The sequence below is a fragment of the Tachypleus tridentatus genome, chromosome 9 (genome assembly GCF_004210375.1).
Source record: "Tachypleus tridentatus isolate NWPU-2018 chromosome 9, ASM421037v1, whole genome shotgun sequence".
NCBI classification, from domain to species: Eukaryota; Metazoa; Arthropoda; class Merostomata; order Xiphosura; family Limulidae; genus Tachypleus; species Tachypleus tridentatus.
In genome coordinates, this window is record NC_134833.1 from 128,620,300 (window position 1) to 128,646,261 (window position 25,962).

General features: G+C 29.6%; 1 protein-coding gene across 4 annotated transcripts in view; it reads left to right on the forward strand.

Moving 5' to 3' along the window:
- Nucleotides 1-25,962, forward strand: part of msps (msps cytoskeleton-associated protein 5) — a 95,697-nt gene that overhangs the window by 25,584 nt on the left and 44,151 nt on the right. For all 4 annotated transcript variants that reach the window (XR_013014556.1, XM_076457191.1, XM_076457190.1 and 1 more), the window contains 15 exons: nt 3,110-3,236; nt 4,659-4,738; nt 5,168-5,339; nt 10,849-10,972; nt 12,145-12,368; nt 14,508-14,702; nt 16,870-17,034; nt 17,447-17,575; nt 18,674-18,856; nt 19,343-19,471; nt 20,247-20,357; nt 21,749-21,841; nt 22,168-22,353; nt 22,904-22,995; nt 23,268-23,325. Coding sequence is in view for 3 of the 4 variants with exons in the window: in XM_076457191.1 (XP_076313306.1) it covers nt 3,110-3,236; nt 4,659-4,738; nt 5,168-5,339; nt 10,849-10,972; nt 12,145-12,368; nt 14,508-14,702; nt 16,870-17,034; nt 17,447-17,575; nt 18,674-18,856; nt 19,343-19,471; nt 20,247-20,357; nt 21,749-21,841; nt 22,168-22,353; nt 22,904-22,995; nt 23,268-23,325 (2,068 nt within the window). In the remaining variant the exon portion in view is untranslated. The remainder of the gene's footprint in view (nt 1-3,109; nt 3,237-4,658; nt 4,739-5,167; nt 5,340-10,848; nt 10,973-12,144; nt 12,369-14,507; nt 14,703-16,869; nt 17,035-17,446; nt 17,576-18,673; nt 18,857-19,342; nt 19,472-20,246; nt 20,358-21,748; nt 21,842-22,167; nt 22,354-22,903; nt 22,996-23,267; nt 23,326-25,962) is intronic.

A 25,962-nucleotide genomic window follows, 5' to 3' on the forward strand; every position in this document is an offset into this window, starting at 1 on the left:
ATGTGTCATTTTTAATGGATACAAGGCTTGTTGCCACTTGCTTTGAAATAATGTTTCAGTGCCATAAACAAAATGATTGTTTTATATAATAATTGTTTCTACTTGATTTCTTATTTTTGGTAATGTCCGGTGACAATTTTGAGGTGTCCTGCTAAAATTTCAAATGTCTGGCAAGTTTCACTGTCCAGCAGGACATGTGTCCTACTGAAAATTTAGAATATTTCTACCCCTGGACCTGTAATACAAAATTACTGAAATTATGAATGTATACTTACAGCATACGACTTTTACAACCTCTTTTTATTCATGTTAATTCTGCACTTTTAAGAAGACATACAAATTAAATGCTTGGTAAAAAGAGCAATAGTTCAAAAACTAATGTTGAACTGAAGGATAAATTTATTCAAATTGGTAGAGTTAATATTTTTCTGAAATATTTTGACCAGTGGTTTTTGTTTTCTGTGTAAGGCATTTCACAGAATATATTTATTCGTTTTGGTTATTTCTTATCTATCCTGGATGAGTTTCCAGTTTATAATGTTAAGTATTATGATTTAGATTTAAAGTTAATTAAATGGTTACATATTAAGTTAATGATATTTACCAACAAGATTGATATGCACATTTTTCTTAACACCTATTTTAATATACAAAGAACTGTACAATTTATAATTACTGTTTATTACAAATAATGATTTATATACAAAAGTTTTACAAACAATACTGAGTCTTCTTTCTGGTATGGAACTGAATATTTTAGTGATGGTTCACAATGAGTGAATTAATTCTAGGTTGATATTATTACACTTTGCTTAATGGCTAGTTAATTAACTCTGTTCTTGGCTGGCCTCATGTCACTTACTAAGATACCTAATGTCCTCATAGAAATACTAACATTTGACATTAATTCACTAAATTTAACCATTTGTAATGTTCAAAATCTATAAACATTCCTTGTAAAGTATCTAACTTCGAAGACTTGTATACCAACTGTTGCAAACCGACAAGATAAAACTGTCTCTTGGCAAGTTGATTTATAAACTTTTAGGGTCGGGTTTTCAAAACTTCAGTTGGCAACAATGTTTGAAGTTGTGCTAGTGCTTTTCCAAAACATATGTTGTTGATTCTTATGCTCGAGAAATGTCTACAAATTTAGTGAATAGGTGAGAACTTCAAAATACAAGTTACATACATTTCTAAATATATTTAACTAAAATATCAATACTAAAATAAATGTATAATAGTGAATTTGTTATAGTTGCTTTGTTTTGCAGTAGCCTTGTCCCTCTCTAGACAATTAGAGTAGTCGAGTATAATATTAGGTAATGTGTATGGTTTCTGCATTACCTAAATCATTCTATTTTAAATGGACATATCGTGTGTAGAATATCAGATTTAATACTTTGTGGTTTTTTGTTGTTTTTTTCAAATTTTATTCTTTTTTACCCACGTTTTTGACTAATAATTTTGGTAAATGTCATCAGTACAGTTAAATAAAAAATTATTGTAGGTAAGAATTGTGTGTATAATTTTTGGGTGTGAAGAAAGCCCGAGTGAATAGGTTTAAAATTGACCCCCCTCTTCATTTTTTGAGCTTGTTTTTTTATAAAAAAACTTTAGGCACAAACATACAAGTATTTAACACACAAAGAAATTGCATAAGTTTCATATGCATGCACAGATAACCTAATTAAATGTGCCACTTGCTGCTTTTATTTTTTGTCAACAAAATGGAGACTTGTTAGATACTTTACAGGTGGTTTTACCTCTAATTTACAATAACAACATATTTTCATACGTAGGGGAACATTCATCATATTATAACCATTTGTTTTATTATTTTAATGTGACAGGTTATTTATAAGTGAGTTTACTGATGTATTACAGAAAACATGTTTATAACTAAAAATTGGTGGAAGTATCTTCTTTTTTTACTTGTTTTATTCCAGTGAAAAGTGCATCAAAAGACAAGTTATGCAAGTTTCCATTTAAAATAGTCATTATGTGCATTAAAAGTGACTTTCAATATTCTGCCTAATTGTAAAGTTCATGTTACTTTAAATTGGCATGTATTTCACAGAATGAATTTTTACACGTTATGATTACCTATGGCATGGAAGGTACATGGTTATATCATCCCTGCATAAACTAGTTCCTGTTATTTTATAGTCATGGGCATTCTTTTTCACAAGTTGTATACATGTGGTTATAATTGTAATTTACAGTAACCTTGTTATAATACATGAGATTTGCAATATAAACCTGTGTGGGTTCCTTTGGTTTTGAAATGACATGAATATCCCAAGACATGTTATATATAAAGTATTTATATAATACATTTGTTATATACAAGTAGAGTTCAAGTGTCCTAACCACTTCTACAGGCCTATGTTACATACAAGTTGCCCACAAATGGCAAAATTTAAAAATATTTATAGGTTAATCATTTTTATGAGGTTCATTACTTTTGTGAATTATAAGAGACACTCAAATCCTATTTGATTAGAATATCCTAAGAATTGGTATTGAGTTTGGTCAGCTTTCTTTCCTCTAGTTTATCAACTAGAAGTTAAGGATGGCTAGCACAAGTATCTTGCAGGTAGTTTTTCACTACTATTTGAAAACTCGTTTTACCACTTTGGTGAAATTGTTGCTAGGACTTAAGAAATAAACTAGCATCATATTGTAAAGTAATTAAACTTTGTTCTTGTACAACAGTAGTAAGTCTTTAATACATTTTGTCTTCTCTATATGGCTAAAATATTCTAAGTATTTCATCATAAATCACCAAATCCTTTTTTAAAATATTAATATACACTACTAGTTAGCATGTTATTCTAATTTTTTTTTTAAACAGAAACTTTACATTGATAAGAGTTGTGTATGATTTTCCATATTTAAAATGTTTGGTTACTGAAAACTACTCTTAAATTCATGAAAAAATGAAGTTAATTATTTAAGCATATGAGGAAAATATAATTTTATTCATAAACTTATAAAGAATATTTTATGGATTGGTGTGTATTAAAATTAAATAATAGTATTTTTTTTCATTCATTTAGAATAAGGTCACTAAAGTCAATGTATGAAACATCTTTTACTTAACTAGGACATGTGGTGAAGTGATGAGTGGGATTGTTTCCAAATGTTTTGTTGCCCCAAAAGCTAAAACAAAGGAACAGGCCCTTGAAATTGTTCTCATGTTTGTAGAAATTGAAAAGCAAGAAATTGTACAGGTAAAGTCTAAATAGTTTTTACTTGCCATTTGGCAGTATTTTTACCTCAGTAGTCCTGTTTTTACTGATGTAATTCAAACTGAAGTAGTTTTTTGTCACATGTATTAAGTAATTTATTTTTTTATGGTTGAATTTAAGTTTTAAGATTTTAAATTTTGGAGGTGTATATAAATTTTATTATAAATACAAATCCAAAGATTTGTAGATTCAGAAGTGCATATATAACCAAGCACATTTCTTTAATTAAGATTGAATATATTCCATCTGTTAAATATAACATTATTGGAAAGTTTAGTTTTATGTCTGAATAAATTGAACATAAGAACTCTGTTCTACCTACAAAATTATATTTTTGTTACTTGATTGACCTCTTTCAGAATTTTGAGTATTCCTTAGATTTGCTTCAGGGATATTACAAGTAGTAGCTTTGGTCAAATTTATCCTGTCTGGTTACTGATATCTTCTTTAATTTGGAGATTTTCAATTTTGTTTGCATTTTTAAAATTTAATAAAGATGTACAGTTTTGCATGATTGTCTGTCACAAGACATTTAAGGGAATGCAGCACATGGTGATGCAAGAATGATTTACATCCTCATCCTTCATCGAGACTGTTGTTTGGATTATGCTTGCTGTTTGTGTTACTTCAGTGACCACTTGTGGCATATAGTGATGACATAATCAATGGTTGTGATGTCTATTCAAACTAAATAATGATTATTTGTATTACAATTATCTAAATAGCTAGTAAAAAGCATCACTGGACTAGATGATTTTGTACCTATTATGTGTGAATTAATGATGACATGAGGTTTCTCCTGATTTAGAATGCTGTCTGATTTTCTTCTATTATTCATCCCAAGATTAATATCCAATCATATTTCGTAGGATTTTGTACTATCTCAAGCTTTTGTTTTTTCTAAATTCAAATCCAAAACAGTTTTGATTTTTTTCATTTTGTTGCCAGAACAAACGATTTCTTTAAAATACTGTGTAATTTTGATTTCTTTAAAGCCATAGTTAGTCCATTTTATGAGTTTTTGACAATTATATCACAAAAATATGTTATGTATATAGGTGTTTTAAACAAGTAATCTGAGGAGCTCTGAATTCAGAATCATTCAGAACTTCCTGAAGAAATTGTGCAGGATATGTAAATAGTTAAATGTTTGTTAGAAAAAAGAATTTTCAAGAAAACTATGAATGTGGAAGTTATGTGTATGTATTATCTTGAAGGCTTTTGAGGAAAAAATGTAAGTGAAAGCTTAAAAACAAAATATTCTGTTGCTTATGATTTTTGTTTTTTTAATATATATAAATTATCACAGTATGGAGAGCACAATTTTAAAGAGGTACAATACATGTTTCTATTATTTGGTATCTTTTAATACTTGTACAAACTTGCTGAGTTATCTTTTTGCAGGATGAGCTTTTGAAAGGACTGGAAAATAAAAGTCCAAAGGTTGTGTCTGCCTGCATTTTTGCTTTAAGAGATAGTTTAAAGTAAGTATATCTCTGAGATTACCTGTAGATTTGCTAAAATTGTATCCCTTTTTTTATTTCATCTTGTTTTGTCTCAAGAGAACCTACAAAGAAATTGAAGTAAAGGCCATTTCTTGAAAGAAGTATTTACATTTCCAGCTTGCTAATTTAAAAGGTCATGCTTCTAATTTCTGAATTAATGTCTTTATATGAAAATTGTAGTATTTGTATCTTGGTTTTTAAGAAAACATAAACTAAATTATTTAATTTATTTTAATGTGGCCTGTATAGATACTGTTAGATGTGATACATCCTACATAATTATGTGTGTAAAGCAGCTAATGATTTGACAGCTGTTTCATGAAATGAACTTTTAAAAGTAATAATGCATTTGTAGTTTCAGTTACAGCATTATACTTTGTCTACAGTAATTATTTTTCTATTGTTTAGGCAATTTGGTCCAAAAGTCATTGCTATAAAGCCACTAATGAAGTGGATCCCAAAACTCTTAGAAGACAGAGACAAAAATGTCCGAGAAGAGACAAAGCAACTGACTGTTGAAGTTTATCGCTGGATTAAAGATGCTTTAAAGCCTCAACTTCAGTCACTAAAGCCAGTACAGGTAAATTTGATAACTTCATCTACTAATAAAATTTAAGTCTTAACTGGTAAAAAGCCACTGTTTCTAAATTACTACATTTTAAATTTCTAGCAAATTTTTTTGATAAAACTGAAATAGAAGAAGGGCCCATATTTTAAAAGCGCTCAGGTAATAAGGGTTTCTATTTCAGTTTCATCAAGATTTCTTGGACCTAAGTTTTTAGCACATCATGAAGCAAATTTTTCAGTAGATTTTATTTTGCAGGTAATTTTCTTTGTACTTACATTCTGTTTTATAAATATGACATTGATTTTAAGAATTTGGATATGATCCTTTTACATATTGGCACCTGGTACAGTAATAATTTTCTAATTTATCTGTTTTCAACTATTGTTAATATTATTTTCTAATTAAAGCAGTGTACTTATATATTTAGAATATAAAGATATATATATAATGATCTGCTAGGGTACTTTTGCTGCTAATTGTATTTTTGGTTACAACACATTTTTTTCAGGAATTGTTTTATCTCCATCATCCATCAGAAATGTTAAGTTTAGGATTTGGTTAGATATGAATTTTATCAAAATAAATTCTAATAATAAAAATTGCCAACCCCAATATTAACTTTTGGCCTTTCAGTTTAGATTGTTTTTTTTAGTACAAATAATTACTTCCTTTCTGTATGAATAAAACTTAACAACAATTCATATTTAGCTGCAAGTCTGTGGTTTATTTTTTAGTTATATTCATCTCAGATACTTTAAAAACTGAATTTTTATAGTTGGAGGTGTCAAAAACCATAAAATAGAACTAAATATCACTTTGTTTTACAATTTGTAAGTTTTTAAATCTAACGAAGGCCCCGCATGGTTAAGCATGTTCAGGTGTGCGATTCATAATCTGAGGGTTGCGGTTTGTATCCCCGTCGTGCCAAACATGCTCGCCCTTTTAGCCGTGGGGGTGTTAAAATGTGATGGTCAATCCCACTATTCGTTGGTAAAAGAGTAGCCCAAGTGTTGGCAGTGGGAGGTGATGACTAGCTGCTCTCCCTCTAGTCTTACACTGCTAAATTAGGGACGGCTAGCACAGATAGCCCTCGAGTAGCTTTGTGCAAAATTCAAAAACAAATAAACAAAACTTAACAAAATTATAGATACATTGTTTAAAAGATTTGTTGAGCTTTTTTGTTTCTTGGTGTCTGGCATGGCATTGTGATTAAAGCACACCATGTTTTGTCCAAGAGTTATTGGTTTGAATACACATCACCTAACGTACTTGTCTTTTTAAATGGGAGAGAGGGTGTTTATAATGTGACAGTCAGTCCTATTATTTGTTGGTAAGAGTTGGTAGTGGGTGTGTTTGACTGTCTACCTTCTCTCTAATCTATAACTGAATAGAAAAATGTGAAAATTATAGAATCATATGCCCAAGAAACAAAATAGTTGGATTTCTAACATGCTTACGTGCTAAAAGCCAGCTATTAAGCAGAGAGAAAATTGAGGATCAAAGATGGCAAAGGCTTAAGAAAAGTTAATATGAAAGGATAAATATTTACAAATGCCTATAAAATGCATATTACAGTACTTACTATTATCCTACATGCATGCATACACATGCTGATATATACATATACTGATGTGTACTTAATGGTAGAAGATTGACAAAAATGATTAAAGGAAAAGAAATTTGTGTGTAATATTTTGTTAATTCTTTAATCAGTTGTGCTTTATTATTCTGATTTAGTTGTATTATTTTGTAAAAGATAGTAAGCCTGTGATTATATTGTTGTTATTCAAAAATGTGTATTTGTTGGAAGGGAACAATTAAACATAAAAGAAATGGCTATTGGCCTAAATGTTGAATCTAATCAGTTTGTTTATTTGGTGAAATAAAATAAGAACAGGTGGGAGATACCAAAGAAGTTTGAGTCACCCAGTGTGTTTAGTCTGTAGAACAAATGTGTGTGAAACCTTTGTTTCATATTATTGTTTTGGGTGTTTTTTAGATGTGCTTTTATCTTAATATAAATGTATCAAACAGATAAAGCTTATTCCAAAATATTCAACAGTTATGTTTTATATTCAAGATGTTTAAGATGTGGTGATGTTTGAGTTAAAATTATAAATACATCTTTGTGTCTTGAGAGTAATGATAACATTTCCGTTTTGATATAGATGTAGAAATAATGTGTAGAATATAATCCACACTATTTATAGAATTTTGAAGTTCTGTCCTTTCTTGAAAATAATACACATTATTTATTTTGCATAGTATGGCCTGTTATAATTTTAGGTATTGACAGTCTAGTGTTTATCGTAAATTTCAAATTTTTAGAACAGTTTTAGTTTAGTTTAAATGAGTAGAACATTGAAACACAACGACATCATCAGTATAAATACAGATAACCAGTCGGTTGTGTTTATCGATATTATTAACTCAAACTTATTATACTTACCAGTCGGTTGTGTTTATCGATATTATTAACTCAAACTTATTATACTTACCAGTCGGTTGTGTTTATCGATATTATTAACTCAAACTTATTATACTTACCAGTCGGTTGTGTTTATCGATATTATTAACTCAAACTTATTATACTTACCAGTCGGTTGTGTTTATCGATATTATTAACTCAAACTTATTATACTTACCAGTCGGTTGTGTTTATCGATATTATTAACTCAAACTTATTATACTTACCAGTCGGTTGTGTTTATCGATATTATAAACTCAAACTTATTATACTTACCAGTCGGTTGTGTTTATCGATATTATTAACTCAAACTTATTATACTTACCAGTCGGTTGTGTTTATCGATATTATTAACTCAAACTTATTATACTTACCAGTCGGTTGTGTTTATCGATATTATTAACTCAAACTTATTATACTTACCAGTCGGTTGTGTTTATCGATATTATTAACTCAAACTTATTATACTTACCAGTCGGTTGTGTTTATCGATATTATTAACTCAAACTTATTATACTTACCAGTCGGTTGTGTTTATCGATATTATTAACTCAAACTTATTATACTTACCAGTCGGTTGTGTTTATCGATATTATTAACTCAAACTTATTATACTTACCAGTCGGTTGTGTTTATCGATATTATTAACTCAAACTTATTATACTTACCAGTCGGTTGTGTTTATCGATATTATTAACTCAAACTTATTATACTTACCAGTCGGTTGTGTTTATCGATATTATTAACTCAAACTTATTATACTTACCAGTCGGTTGTGTTTATCGATATTATTAACTCAAACTTATTATACTTACCAGTCGGTTGTGTTTATCGATATTATTAACTCAAACTTATTATACTTACCAGTCGGTTGTGTTTATCGATATTATTAACTCAAACTTATTATACTTACCAGTCGGTTGTGTTTATCGATATTATTAACTCAAACTTATTATACTTACCAGTCGCTTGTGTTTATCGATATTATTAACTCAAACTTATTATACTTGCAACATTTTTTAAAGTTACTTTCATTTCTTTTTTTCCCCTACTTGAAAAAAAATGTTATAGAAATGAAACGGTGAGCTCTTCTGTATTTACTGTGCTGAAAGATAGAGAACATTTAAAGAAAAACATGTACATTATTTTTCTCAGTTTGATAAATATGGAGTTTTCTGAAACAGATATCTTCAGTTTATTCAGTTCAATTGTATGTAATAAAGAAATGTCCATAATATCTAGTGACTTGCAAAGTAAAAAGATTTAATGATTATGATGGCAAGGTGATCATATAATATCTGCTATCCTGTGACAACTTGTAAAATTATATTTACAGTGTTAACAATTTGTAATATTATGGGCATTTAATACTGCCGTGAAGTGAAATATAGAAATTTGGTAATAAGTTAGTTCTTTTATATTAAAATCATAGATTTATTCAGGAAACCTGTACGATATATCAAGCCATTTGTTACTGATAGTGGACGTACATTTGTGATTTTTACAAACATCAGGAAGTACCATATGTAATGTACCATAATGTATATATTTTGATACAACTTAAATGCTTTAAGATTTTTTTCATGCTCATAATGACAATTCAAATGCCCTGAGGGACCAAACTGTAACTACTATGACATTTAATGCAGTAATTGTATCTTCACAAACTTCGGTAATCTGTTAATAAACATTATCAGCCTTTTGTACACAAACATAAATTTTAATTATTTATATAAATAAATATTCTGTGAACATATGGAATAAGATTCTTGACTTGTCTGAGTGCAGCATGATTTTTCATGTCAAGATTAAAATACTTATTTTATAGTTTTCATATTTCATTTTCCTAATCTCAGAACCTCTTAAATGATATCAAGTTTGTTTTTCTTAAATACAACTTTATATTTCCTGTTATTTTCATCTATTTCCACATCAAACAAGCTTGGTACATTTTTTAATGACTTTGTAATCGCCACAAAAAACTTAATTCTGAATTACCCTTTTCTTTGTTCTAGAATCAATGCAGATTGTAACAGAAAAGTTACTATTACATATCCTCATCAGCTTTGTGCTCCTAATTGTTTTAATTAATTATTGTTTTATTATCTTTTGAACCATATTTGACAATTAAATTTGCGTGACAAGCTAGATGTCGCCTGATGAATACATATCTCAGTTACAGTATCAAATGATATTATGTTTAAGGGTTGCACGTGCATGTCTCTCATGAAGAAATTTTACTTAAAAAAAATTGTTACTTTGTCTAATCTAGAAAGTTTTTAATTTTTACATTTTAGTTACTTAAATGTGTAAACAAAAACAAACAAGGAATTGGACAATGTGTTGGTTTTGAACTTTTTCAAATTTTAAGTGCCAATGAAAGGTAACCCCAATGTTTGTTGGGATTTCTGTTAGTACTTTACCAAACTTCTATTTATTTCATATATTTAACTTAGAACACTAAATAATAATGTGACAAAGAATATGACTTGTAATAATTTTACTAGCTTTCTAACTAAACAAGTGTTAAAATAATTCTTAGCTGGTTGAGCCAAACTTCGCAATAATAACTTTTGAATCTATATAAGAAGTTAGTCAAGAATATGTGATAAGATGATATAAAGTCAGTAAACCAAAATCAACTCTTTCTGTTGACTATAAATTCGTAAATAAAAGTGGAAAGATTACCTAGAATGTGGGAGTCTGAACTCACAAATGTCACATAATAAAAAGTGAATATTGCAATTTTATTTGAATATTTCCTTTTGAACTTAAAAATAACCTTAAAATCTGATCTCTTAATATATGTTTTGATGTCAGGTTTATTGAATTGCATTGGCAATAAAGTAGTTTGTTTTGAATGTGAACCTGTAAAAAAATAAATTGTGACATGCAGATTTACTTACTAGTATTTAGGAGTTTAATATCCTAATTGAGATGCATTTAATTTAGAAGAATCGACCAGATTTTGTAGTAGTAATGGTATTTTTGTTCTTTGATAGAGAATATAAAATTAGTCTTAAGTTATACATATTACATTAAAAAATATTTCAGCTGACTGAGTTAGAGGCAGAATTTGAGAAGGTAACTGGGGAGAAGCCATCTCCGTCTCGACTCCTGAGGTCCCAACAAGCAATACAAGCCAAGGCAGCACAAGAAACTGGTGGTGATGGTGAAGGTATGTGAAAGTTTATTGTTTCATTTTTTAAACTTTTATAGATAATAGTTTGTTTGTCTTTATGTACTACTTTCAGCTCAAACCACTAATGTGTAAAATAATGTTTGTGTGTCTATTACAGAAAAAATCATTTGCAAGCATGTGTTTTTAGGTAGCAAGTCAAGTATTATTCCAGTAGACCAATAGAGAACTGCAAGACGTTTGTGCTCAGCGTACTTCTTCAAATACAGGATTTTTAGAATAGAACACAAAAGAATTTTAATAACAGGCACCGAAAATCTTGTCTTATTTTAATTCTGCTGCCAATGTCTTATGAACCTGCAAAGTAAGAGCTTTACCCAAACAGTACAAGCATGTGCCTGTGCCAGAGAGCAGGAAAGTTTAATGAACAAGTCACTACAATTAGTCTATGAATGAAAGAATAACAAATGTGGATATAAGTATTCTTTATTAACTGTTTAGTACAATAACATTAAAAGCTTAAAGTTTGCAAAAAGTATGGGATTAGGTCCTAGAATATCAAATTTATTTATAGACAGTATTATTGAGTGCAGTATAGTTTACTCCTAACAACGTTAATGTGAAAAATGTATATGGTACAGTATCTTGTTAATGAATTTAGGCTAAACATTAGTTAAGGTTTTATGAAGTTCAATCTAAATACAAGTGGGAAAACACATTTTAGTATCTATAATTACATTTCTTTTGTATTTAAAGAAATGTTTCATTAAAGATACTAATTTCACAGTAAACATTTCATAGAACTCTGCTAGTGTACTTAATTATTTGCTGCTTGTGAAACACATTTTGAAATTTAGAACATACAAGAGGATACAACAGTCTTTCAAAAAGAACGTTTCTGGCTAGAAAACACAAAACTAACTATGATCATATTTTCACTGGCTGATTAGTAATATTGAATGTATATTAATAAGATCTATATCTAATTATTAATACAGTTAAAAAGAAAGATATTTCAAAAGTCTTGGGTTAGTCTTATGTTTTCTAGCCAGAACGTTTCTTTAAAAAACATAACATTTTATAAATTTGGTTATGTATTTTAAAATAGCATTTAAAATGTATTTCAGTGCAAGTAGAAATGAAACAGAATTTAATAATACAAAGTACCTCCAATTAACTTGTGGTGAATGTTTTTTTTCTATGATCTAAAGATGAAGAGGAAGGTGATGGTGATGAAGTTGAAGAAGAGATTGACCCATACGAGTTTATAGAATCAATTGATGTAATAGGTAAATTACCCAAAGATTTTTATGAACAGTGTGAAGCAAAGAAGTGGCAAGAAAGAAAGGCAGTTCTTGAGTCTTTACTATCTCTGGTTCAGAACCCAAAACTCGAAGTGGGTGACTACTCGGATATTGTTCGCACTTTAAAAAAGGTATTGGATTTAAAATGCCTTTTAAAGTTTTGTTAAGATAGTGCAACTTGTATAATAAGAAATTAGTATGTTAATGGTACTTTTATAATACTGTTTAGTAGGTGTAATTTTGTCATCTTGTAATAACTTGATGTTTTGCATAATTATGCACAATTACGTACCTTGTCCTTTGAAAGTTTCTGGTTATGTTTATTCTTATTTAAATCCTTGGTATTTTTTAACTATGTATATGTGTAGATGCAATTTTGCTAACCTTGTAACCACTACGAAACTATACATACTATACTTCTGGATGTATAAATGTATCCTGAAAAAGAAATGTGCAAATTTGTACTAAACATGCACTTTTCAAACATGTATTTTAGAACACAAAAAACATATCTTTCACTGAAATAGAATGTCCTAAAAGTACTATTATTTAACTAGCTTTCTAACTTAACTGTAAATAGGGTAAACCAAATCTGTGAGAAACAAATTTACTTATGCACACATCAATCACTTCATTTGTTGATTCCAAATTCATAAGAAATGTTTGATGGAAACTTGAAATGTAAAAAAATCTGTCAGTTATAATTGTGCATCAAATAATATGGTTGTTTTTGAAAACTTCCTTTAAGTTAATGAAAAATAAGTGAGGCTTCTAGCTCAGTAAATGGGGATTATAGAATTTTAAAAATTTGGAGATGCTGTTGTGCTTTATAGTTTGTTTGTAGACATGTAAAGGTTGTGCTATTGAAGTTTTGGAAACTAAACGTGAGAATTGGGAGTGCAATTATGTTATGACACAACTGTAAACTAATACTGGAAATGTTTTAAGATCCCTATCAGTCAGAAACCCACTCAAAATCAGTTATTTTGCCAGAAAAATATTAAAATTTTAGTATCATTTTTTATATAGTAAAGTACCATAAAAACCAGATAACACTGCTATATGAAAAATTCGGCTGTTTTGAAATCAGTTTTTCGTTTTTGCATGGTGCAAACATGACTGAAATTACCAAAAGGCCATATCCTGATGAAGAAAGTAAATACAAAAGAAAACGAAGCTGCAAAAGCAGTGAAATGTTTATATTATTTTCCAACTATATGTACAATAAAACATTGCCATGTTATTTTCCAAAATAGACATGGAATAGTGCAAAAGATCTAAAACCCAGTAGAAAAGAGAATTTAAAAGTCAGAGCAAGACAGTCTTGTGAAGATGTGTTGGAAAATGTATTAGAAGATTTGGACACTGAGACTGAAGATGTACTGGAAGAAAATTAGAAACATGTTTGTTCTCACTAATTATGCATTGAAATTGATTAATAACATCATTGGAACTAAAATAACTAATATTTACTAAAATCAAACCATTCCAAATCATTCCTTTGTTTTATTGGGAAGGTGGGAAGTAGGTTTGTTTTTTTTTAACCTATTTTTATGAGACCAGAAAAGATGTTTAAATTTTGAAGGCTGCTCTTACCTTTTTAGAGCATTCTCAACTTGTGCACTTCCCCATTTATTTTTGATATATTTTAAGTGTGCACGGCAACCTCAAAAGTGAATTTCTTGCTGACTGGGATTTTAAACATTTTCTTTTGAATTAAAATATTAAAACTTGGGTAATATAAAAACATTGAATTATAATAAACAACAGCCTGATGCCATTTTACTTATTTTTGAATGTTTTTTTGTAAAATATTGAGAAAGAGTTAATATTGTTTGAGTAACTTTTACTTCCTTACCTTTTGTAATTCTTTCCACCTTTGCCCTCTGTTGATATAAGCTACTTTCATTCTAAAGTTTGCTTTAAAACTGTCAGTGTCCAAATTTGATGTATAGCATACTTTGTTTGAAAAATGCATAGGCTTGTCATCCTTAGTATTTGTGATCAGGTATACAAATTACTTTAATTTGTACTTTATAACTTAAACATATTGTCATTGTGAAATATGATTATTGTTTATAAAGTTTAAGCAAAGTAGACTGTACTTGAGTAGAGACTTCAGTGAATTACATCTGCCTTAGACATTTTCAGATGATATTGACCTGTGAGCACAGGTCTTAATCACAACAATAAAGGCTTAAGTCAGCAGCTGAAAATTATAAGTGGTTTGTAAAGTTGAAAACATTAAATATTGTATTTTTCCATGATAGATGGTAGGAAAAGACACAAATGTTCTAGTAGTAGCACTAGCTGCCCAGTGTTTAGCTGGTTTAGCCAAAGGTTTGAGAAAACGATTTCAACCGTATGCTGGTCAGTGCATTCCTGTGATTCTGGAAAAGTTTAAAGAGAAAAAACAGAATGTTCTACAGGCCTTGAGAGAAGCAAGTGATGCCATTTACCAGACGGTAAGAAATGCATTTATCACAAAATTCATTACGTTAGTGTTAATGTGTTGAATAATTAAATGAAGTGTATTTTAAATGTCATTTTTGGGTAGCTCAAATATTTTGATTCATTTTTGAACAAGCCAAAGGACAATCAACAGATCTCAATATTGTAAATTTTATGACTGTTCCTTTTGTAATTTTTTATTTATTCTTTGATATAGGTTAAGCCATTTTGTACTGAATACATAATATTTTTAGAGGTATGTCAGTTTTTATTTTACTCTTAGCAGTTATGGATGTAATGTCACCAGTATGCTACAATATGAACTGTTGTACCTACCAGTTGCATGCTGTGAAAAATGGCATTTTTTTGACATAGGAGCTTGCATTATGCACAAAAAGAAAGAAAACCATAACTATGAGTGTAACAATGCATTTAACAATTGATAAATTGTAATTATTGGTTAGTCAACTGTGTATATAAAACTTAAAATTGATATCCTCCATGTGCAAATCTTTAAAAGGATTAGCAACGTATACCCATCAGCAATTGATAACGGTCATAGTGTGAAAAGAGAATTGCTTGCTTTACTTCTTGATTTATTGCTCTATTTAAAATATAGTTTAATCATTTATTTCTATATAGTAATAATCTGTATACATATATATGTATAATATAATAATTTAAATGTGACTGTATTACAAGATACTAATCCTCAAACAGCTAAGACAGGCAAAAATAAAGGCCAGTTTTATATTGGATATATAATATAAGTGCATGTGTATCTCATCAATGTAATTTATGTTCTGTTAGCTTGACATCACTTGAAAGTCAGTATAATATATATAGCATTATGAGTCTTAAGATTTTCTTAGACTAAACATTTGTATTATCTTGTTATAATACATTGCCTTTCTAGCATGAAAAAAGCAATTTTATATTTATTTCATAAATTTTTGTGATGTTTACAAGGTTAGTTAAGTGACAGGACTCAAAATAGAGTATAGAAAATACCATAAAAATAGTCTTATTGAAAACTAATGTTTGAAATGTATTCAGGAGGTTTAGATTTTGCAAATAAGTTTTTTTCATTTGTGACATAAAATCACTTTGCACTCAGACTAGTAACAAAATAGGTTCTTTTCACAAACAGATCTTTAGTAAAAATATTTTGTTAAGTCTGAATTTGTTTTGTATACAAAATACTTGTAATCTTTACTAAAAGTCTACCAAATTTTGTGAAGATACACCTGTATCAAGAGTTATCTTGCAGATACTTAACATGTACAATGTTATATGAACTCATATGTTATACTGATCTCTTAGCGAAAGAGTTGATAAAGTAATTACATGAAATAAATTTTATGATGGGGATGAATTTGAACTTATTTGATTTTGAAGTCCTCATATATTATTATTAAACCACCTAGATCAACACCAAAGATTTTTTGTGACATTGTTTTTTATCTGTAGATATTTCTACACAAACACCATATATTGATCTTCTCTTTCTGATGAATATCGAGCAGATATGGCTATTAGTGATCTTGTCGGTTTTTATGAGACCAGTAGTCTCACTAAAGTTTCAAATGATGTTGGAAGAAACATTGAAAATGAAGTGATGCTTGTTCTTAACAAAAATGATATGGTACTAAATAAGTGATGTCGGTTCAAAGCATATTAGAAGGCACACATGAAACTTAGAAGCTGGCATTTTATCTAAAGAGATTATCAAACTGCATAGTGCTCAATTTCTTAATACATCAGAATTATGTCATTGTTTTATGCTTTTGTGTTACAAGCATTAATTTTTTAGCCTTTTCTTCCCAAAACAGGCTCAAGACAATTCAGATGCTCTATGAAGGCTGAAAACATACTGTTTAATGAAAACTGTAATGTTAGTACCAGATATTTTATTGTATGATCTCGGTTTTGCATTTAAAATGAGAGAATGCTAAGAACATAAGAAGGGTGAGGCTTTCACGACCACATGGAAAATAAAGAAAATTAAAAATAAATGTCAGTGCTATACTGACTATGGCAAAAATTATATGAAGCAATGTCAGTAGTTTAATACCATACACTCATCAAATAATTGCAGTTCTTTTTGTTTTTTATATAGAAAGTTGCTTATGTTGTATAAGAAAAGGTTAATAATCTTCATGATATTTTTTTCTTTTTAAGACATCACTGGAGTCAATACTAGAAGATGTTCAGGGAGCACTGGACAACAAAAGTCCACAAATCAAGACAGAAACTGCATCATTCTTGGCACGTTGTTTCAAGTTTTGCACTCCTACCATTTTGAATAAGAAAATGCTGAAACCTCTCTGTACTTCTCTTGTTAAGGTATTTTTACTTGTAAATGTTTAATTCTGGCAGCTTGTTTTACATTATTCTTTTTGTGCCTTGGTGGAACTCGTGATGTAAAATGAAGTGTGTGTGTGTGTTAGGTGAAAGCAATTTGTAATTTGTTTGCTTACAATATCTTGAAATATAAATATTTAAACGAGTATTTATCTTACAATAAGCCACTTAATAATGTAAACAAGCTTAAACATATGGCATTGAAGGTATAGGGGAGGAAACAAAATGCAGCTTCAAATATAATTTCCTCAGTTTGAAAATCAGTTGCAAATTTTGAAATTTATTACAGTTCTATCTCACATTAACACTGTTTTATGCCATGCCATTTAAAAGTCTGGTTTCATGAAACATTTAAAATGTTTGTTTACACTTTACTGGTCATTTTTTTTTTTAGACACTAAATGATATGGATCCTGCTGTGAGAGACAGTGCTGCAGAAGCTCTTGGTACAGCAATGAAAGTGGTTGGGGAACGTGTTATCACTCCATTTATTGGAGAAGTAGATGCTCTTAAAATGCAAAAGGTGAGTGTTTTTCTCTTTGGAAATAGTTTTCTTTTTCATGTTTGTGAACCATTTCTCTTCCACTGGAAAAAATCTGAAAATTTTCAAATTGTTTTTACCAATTTACAATGAAATGACTGTCACATGGGCCGTGCTACTCAGGTACAAAATAAACTATTTTTTGTATGTGCAAATACTGCAGTAATACCATATAGGCCTTATGACATCATTTATTTTGTCTTGTGTACAATACTTAACACTGGACTACATCTGTAAGTTGAAAAGATTCCTGTCTGTCATTTGCTTGAGGTCATATGAAGTTGCCATTTGCACCTCGTGACAAATTACAACAGCAATGTTTCATACTCTTACTAGATGAGGTATGCAGTTTTCATGATAAAGAAGGAAAACTCATGCAGGTATAATTTGAGAAGAGGCACGAATGGATCTTTTTACAAAGTTCCTTGGGTGTAGATAGAACACAAAAATTCATTTGATATGCAAGTTAAAATATCATAAATATGTTATTTTAAGTAATTTAGGCAGTATAGTAGTGCATCATTCTTTCAGGAAATTGGCTTAATGCCTGGTGTCATTAGGCTTACTATTGTATATGTGTGAAAAAAGTTTATCAGATTGGTTGGTTATGTTGGTTGTGCATAACACCATAGTAAATAGCTCTATTATATAATGGATATTATTATACTATAAATAATAAATTGCTCATTACTGTGCTGTATGTTGAAGTTTGTGTTTCAGTTTTATTGAGTTTTACAATATACTAATTTTTGTCAATGTTAGGTTAGTTGGCTAGTATCTGTGATATGGAAAGGGTTAATTACTAATGGTTTAGAAGAGCTTACTATAAAAATATTTTGTAGCATACATTATACAGTGTTTCAGCATTACATCAAGTTCTCTTCTGTTTCATTTCCAGTTAACTGTTTTTAGGTTAATATAGTTATTAATTCTAATTTTTAAACCCATTTTTGTCTACACAAAAACATGATAAATCTAATTATAGAAAGAATATTTGCAATTTTTTGTATTTTTAATTAATATTTTAGTGTAGTTAATGACATTTCAATAAACTGAAATCTGCTTTTCTCTATTAATAAGGTGAAAGAGAGTTGTGAGAAAGCTGAATTAATAGCTCCTCAAGTACAGCCAAAAGAAAAGAAACAAAGAACCAAAGCTGGAAAACCCACAGCTTTTCAACCCAGCTCTGAAACACAGTCAACAGAAAGTAAACCTACTTCTGCAGCTTTAACGAAAAAAACAGCATCACAGGGAGGTAAACCTGTAAGTAGCAGAATTCATCTGTACACTGAAGTAGGATTTTTTAGTTTATATCCAAAAATGTACTGCACATTTATAGATTAACATTTTAAGATGGTTAAGTTTATTTGATTCATTTGACTTTCTCATTTAAGTTTTGTAGATATGAGTTTATTTAACACCTGTGGGAAGAGTGTTGTCTCTGGAGATGGTTTAAAATACTTACATGTATAAAAGTTTCTATATTTATTGGATATAGATTTAGGATGTTTATAAAATGCTTAAAATAAGAAATGTGCAACCTTTTCAGTATATATGCATGCACACATAGTATGGTTGTGTGTATCTTTTACTGACAGGTGTTTTTTATATGCTTTGTATGTTTTTAAGAAATTGTGCAAATTTGATAAAATTCAATAACCTGCCTTTCATTAGATAAGTTTGTTTTAACTGTTTGATTTTTTTTATAAAATCATTTTAAGATAGTTGTTTTGTTTTCTTGAAAAATAGAAAGCTGGTTCAGCTTCTGCCAGACCTGTGAAGAAGCCTGCTGGTGTCAAAAAAGGGGGTGTTAAACCATCAGCAGTTTCAAGCAGCACAGATCAGAAGCAAACTGAATTTACTGAAAGGGAGTTACTGGTAAGCTTTCTTGTATGGTGCACATAAAGATGTTAAAATTTGCTTATTAAAAATCATTTTGTGGTTTCTAATAGTTATTTTTAAGTCTGAAGCATGGCCAGCAAAGTGAAGTATTTCTATGTATTCATCATTTCTTAAATGATGTAAAAAGCAAATAGTTATAGTGAATATTTTTCCAGTAGGGAGGAAATAAGGTACTGTTAAGATTATGTGTGAGAAAGCACTTCAGCTATAAACTATATTGAAACTTTAAATTACTGTCATCTGATTAATAAAATAATTCTTTCATGGTATGGAGGGGGGAAGCTTTGCCCTAGGAATTGTCAGTAGCATTTATAAAAGTGCACACATCCATTTATTCATTGAAATGAAAAACATTTTATGTAGTAATTATTTATTCTGAACTTTGTGTATTTGTGTAACTTGGGTTTGCACACCACTTTGCATTAAAATTATATTTTGTTAAAATATGAAGAGAATGAAAATTTGTCAAATCCTTCCTGTATAATAAGCATTAATTATTTTAAGTTTTCATGATAAAAATTTCAGTTGTTGTGAAAAGCTCATTTTCTGTGTTTCTGAAATTTCACCAGAATTGATAAATGTTTTTTATCCTATGCATTTGTTACTTTCAGAAACATACTCGTATATAAGTATATATGTAAATAGTTTATGTAGTCAAAATGATCGTTTACAGATAGAAGATTACATTTTAACTTAATTTTAAAATATAGTAAACTCTCTTATAAGTAAGATTTATTTTTCCCTTCACTAGGATGAAGAAGTAGTTTCCCAAGCATCTGATATTCTTTCAGATGAAGTAGTTAATGGATTGACAAATACCAATTGGAAAGAACGTTTGGCAGCAATTGAGAAGTTTACAGAGGTGTGTGTTTGAGCAAGAGTGTATTTGTAGGAAGTTTTAATGTAGTGTATGTGTGGTAACAGGATCAAAGTTAGTTATTAAACACACGTGCTAATTAATAGAATTAAATACTAAACAGAAGTAAAAATTACTTATGTAATGGCTGGTAGTCATATGTTGGACAAAATTAATATTTAATCAAAAATAATTAAACCTTCAAACCTAAAATTAATGTTTATTTTGATAGTAGTAAAAACTAGTTTGAAAATATTACAGGTATTTGAAAAATATTAAAGTGAACCTTTTATAGTTACAGAGATTAATATTTGCAGTTTCATTTTTTTTCATTACTATTAGACAATTTGATCACTCTAATGTAATATTTTAGCTATTATAGTTAGAGTAAATACTATGTGAAACAAAATACAATGAAAATCTGAGAATACTTTCCATGAACTACAGCTGATTTGTCTTGAGCTGCGAGTTGATGGACAACAAAATTTTGGATAACGTCTCTAAACACTCTTTAGGGATTTTTATATGAATAAGACTAGCATATAATTATATGCTGCAGTGATGTATACCTTGCTGAGAACTTGATCATATTTTGATGGCCTAAATGTCAGTAACCAGGTTGGTAATGATGTCATGACAGGTTTGACTTAGTGTGAATTTGACCTCAGTAAGAAGTTGATGAGTACATGATTTTCATTGAGGGCTTGCTGGAGAGTTGTTCTGGTGTAGGTTTATTGTTATGTAGTTTTTTATTTTCAGTGTAATTATTTTGGGAGAACTGTGATAAAGCCATTAAGGCTGGTGATGCCAAAGGTTGATTACATGTAAATCTTTATATCATTGTTTTTTATATTTATGACATCTGATTTTTTTATGTTCTTCAGATCTCTGTGTATAAATCCCAACTTGTTTAAATCCAAAGTTAGTTATCAGTTCTTTCAAAGAGTATCAAAATATCATAATCCTTTTAGTAGGTAAAGAAAATAAATTTATGTTGAGACAAGAATATTTCCACAAAATTATACAGTTGATAATCAGTATGGTTCTGAATAATCAAAGGTTTTGCAGACAAAACAATGTGTGTAAATAGAAACCATAGATAAACTTCAGTAATGAAAAATGAGTCCAGAAAAACACTACTAAATCATTCAGGATAAAATATAGTTGTCCTCTGTAAATCTGAAGTCTCCAAGAAACTCAACAGTATAAAATACCTGTTATGTCTTTATTTTTCAAAGTTAAAATCTTTGTCTGATTACAGTAAATTGAAGTTTTTTTTTTTTTTTTTATTTCTAAGGTTTAAGAACTAATTTTCTGAAAGTTACTTTGCATGCTATGTTCTGCCAAAATGCCTTCAAAATTATTTTCTATAAACCTATATATATCTTGATTTCCAGGTTGTACATGGGATGGAAAAAGAAAATATTCCAAGTCAAGTTCTGATAAAAATATTGGCCAAAAAACCAGGTTTCAAGGAAAACAATTTTCAGGTAAGATATTTTAATATTTTCATGTAATCTAAAACAGTAATTCTCAAACAGGTGGGCTATGAGATGCAGTTATGGACTACTGTAGGCCAAGATAACTGATTGTCGTAAACTAGCAAGTTGTCAACTGCGTATATGAACCTTCAGGTGTAAAAGGTTTTGAGTTCTGATTAAAATAATTTTGTTTTTTTCTTTCTTTGACAATCTCAGTTATATACTTTGGATTCAGAAAAAAATCATTTACAAGCAGTTTTTGAATTCTGTTATTATAAGGTATTTTCTAATTTTAGTGACTGTTGCTAAAAATATTTTAAAAATAACTTTTTTAGGTGTTGAAAATGCGTTTCGAAATTTTAACATACATTGCCGAGAATTCTCCAGTTTCCAAGTGTACAGTTGAAAGTTGTTTGAATGATATAGTGGAGAAAATTGGGGATCCAAAAAATGGAAATATTGCTGGTACATCAATCACAGCTTTAGCAGAAGCAACCAGCTTGGACTATATCAGCTCAGAGGCAAGCATTTTTGTGTCAAAATTATTTGTATTAATAACATTTTACATGGGTTTTTTTTTTACAATGATATGAGAGAACCTAAACAGAATTAAAACATATATATTTTGAATATTAGCAAAGTAAATGTATAGGGTGTTCGGAAAGTCATATTATAGTAAGTAATTTACATTAAATTCTATATTTCTTAAAGCGATAGATTGAAGAAGAGAGAAGGCCTAGAAAACAAATTTCACAATTTGCATACAAGGGGAGATTGAAGATTGTTTTATAACATTTCTTTATAAAATTAAGAACTTAAAACTTTCTAATATTAAAATTTAACTATGATTTGATGCCAAACTTGTTTGAAGATAGTGATTTAAATTTTGAATGTAACTAAAAAGTTGTGTACAATTTGATATACTTATAGTGAAGGATTAATAATGGTTTTGTCATATACTTTGTCATTTTGTTTAATAAAAGATGTAATGAGACATTGATGTAAAACAGTTTTATTGCAGTATAATGAGTGTGTTTATTTGTTTTCATGTGAGCAATTCTTTTTCTTCAGGTTTTAAATACAGTGTTTACACAAAGAAGTCCAAAAAATCAGTCAGAAGCTTTGAATTGGCTTGCAACAGCACTTAAAGAATTTGGATTAAAGTAGGTTTGTTTAAAGGATAATATATTCATAGGTCTTAATACATGTATTCTATTGAGTTAAAGTTTTTTTTTCTGTTTGATTTCATGTTTAATATCAAAACTCTACTTTGTAATATTCAGATGCCTTTATGCTAATGCTTTTAATAACTCTAGTGTTTTGTGAATTTTTATAGTTTGTAAATCATAAAGGTGTTTTAAAATCTGTTAGATAAAAGAAGTTTTATTTAAAGTAATTTAAACATGTAATAGTGGTTTTGGATGTGTCTTTCTAGAATCAATGTAAAGGAAGTTGTAGAACATATCAAGAAGGCTTTGTCTGCAACTAACCCTGTAAGTGGTTTTTTATTTTATTTTGTAACAGATCTTATGTGATTAATATAACTATTAGCATGTAGAAAATTAATATTATAGTTAAGTCAGTTACCTACCTGATGAGTTCAGAGTTCAAGTAAATTACACAGAAATTCTCAATTTTTAAGTATTTAGTCTAAATTTGCTTTTCGTTCTGGAAGTTATTTGCATTTCTTTATTTATAATTGGCCTTTCTTACATTTTCTTGTGTTTGTAAAACAAATAACAAAAATGTTTTGTAGTTGATGCTATCAGGACTTCATGGAGTGCATGTTTATAGTGAAATTTATATGTTTTTAATTTTATATTTGCTACAAAGCCATCATTGCTGGGAAACATTGTGGTCCATATGTCATTCTTGAAGTCGGTTTCTCTGTCAGTGGATTTATTACAACATTGTGATATTTTGGGTCTGAATAATTACTAAAGAAATTCAGCTTTTTAAAAAATAAACCAAAAAATAAAACTGTCACATTTTATAACATATACTTCTTAGTAAGACAGGTCACTTACATAGAAAGTAACTAAGTATAGCTAATTAATCTTAAAGTTATGGGGTTGAATTCATGTGGCAGCTGCTTTTATGGGTAGGCTTACCATATGTCCTGGTGTCCCATCCAGTTTACTAATTTGTCCTGGTTGACACTGAATTGTGTTGGAAGTCCCGGTTTTTAAAAAAATGGCATAAACTCTAAAAAGGGTAAACAGACAATGTTAAAATCTGCATAGAGTCCTGACTTGGTGTTGACAAAAAATATTCAAATTATTTTATTAGTTGATTGGTAGAGGGAGCCATAGTGCTGTAGCATGCCCAATTTTTGAAGGTATTGTATCAGACGAAATTCACAGAGGGTTGATACGGTACCTGCACAAGTATAATAATTCATCAAGGGGCTACTATTGGGGGTATGTGCGTAATGGCAGCTGCACAAGTGGCAACATATGCAAAGCTTTCTTTGAGCAAATGTTTGTGCTTTGTGATTGCTTTATTTATTACAATATTTATATTAGTCATACAGTATATGCTGAATAAGTTTTGTTCTTTTATTTTAGAAAATAATCCTAGTCATAATGTCCAAAGCTTGTAAAAGAAAAGTGCACATTTAACATTAAATTGCAAAAAGAATATCCATTCTTGAAAAAAAAATAGTGGCAAGAAGGGCAGAGTCGAATGTTTGAAGTGTTCATCTGACTTCTCTTTAACATGGTGGCCACTCAGACATAAAAGACTGTTTGAAAAGTGCTAAACATCCAGTATCTTTCAGTAGCTACTCAGTGTTCAAGAGTTGATCTGCTCTTCAAAACTGTTCCTGAAGAGAGTTGACCTGTTAATAACTGCCAAAGAAGCAACCTTTGCTTATTACATTGCTGTCTATAACATAAGCTTTAAAACAACTCATTGCTCTTCCCAACTGATAACAAAGTTGTTTGAACCAAAATTCAGTTCTGCCAGAATGAAGAATGAGGTTATTATTTTGAATGCAATTGTTCCTTTAGCAGCAGAGGAATTGAAAAGAGACTTAATGGAGGTCCAGTTTGTTTAATTTACAGCAGCTGCTTCAAACCAATAAGATGCCAAAATTATAATCGTCATGGTGTAATATTTTTGGCTAGAGGGAGGAGTGAAAGTATAACTTAGATTTTTAGTCAGTTCCTGGAGTGACATCAGAAATTTTGATGAATTGCTTGATGTTCACTTTAAATAAACATGATTTCTCAAAAAAAAAAAAAAATGTTGCTTATTGTAGTGACAACTGCAATACAAATTTTGGAGGTGTAAAGCGAAAGGGGGAAAAAACAATGAATGTAGTCGATTATAGAAGGAACTTGGCAGAAATATTGTGGGTGTTGGTTGTGGTGCTTATATTGTACATAACTGTCTCCAAACTGCAGTTGATGCCCTTCCTATTGAAGTGGAAAGCTTGGTGGTCAAAATTTGCAAGCATTTCTATATTTACACACCTAAAAGAATTCTGGGAGTTTGTAGAAATTGAGTACGAGAAGGTTCTCCAATATGGAAATGTGCAAATTCTGTCTTTGTTACCAACCGTTGAGAGATTTCTCCATATTTCTGAAGGACTGAAGTCATGTTTTTGTTCACAAGAACAGTGTCCATTGTTGGTAAAGATTAATAAAGATTTAATGTGGAGAAATGTATCTGTGGTTTGTTCATGGACAACTAGGCTTTTTAAACAAAGTGATTTTAGTCATGGAGAAAACAAAAGCAACTGTAAGTGATATTGTTGCAGAACGTAGGTTGAAAACCAACCTGAAAGAAAGATGAGATAATAACTATTCCATTTGGTGCAAAGAAATACTCAGTGTACTATAAGAGGAGGGAGGATGCCAGGTAGACTTTATTAGGAAAGATTTTACCAGTTTTTATGATTGCTGCTTGTCTTATATTGAGCTGTGGGAAAACGGTTTTGATGGTGGAGAATATTTTGTTTGGATAAGAAAAACAGTTTTCCTGTGGCCTGACATAGAAGCAGCTACTGAAACACTTAGTAATGCTGCAATAAATATTGATGATCTGTTTGAAGTTGTTAAATTCTTCTGTTCATCAAAATGTGATGAGTGAAAAGCAAAAGAAATAAGTTGTGAAGAAAAATGGGT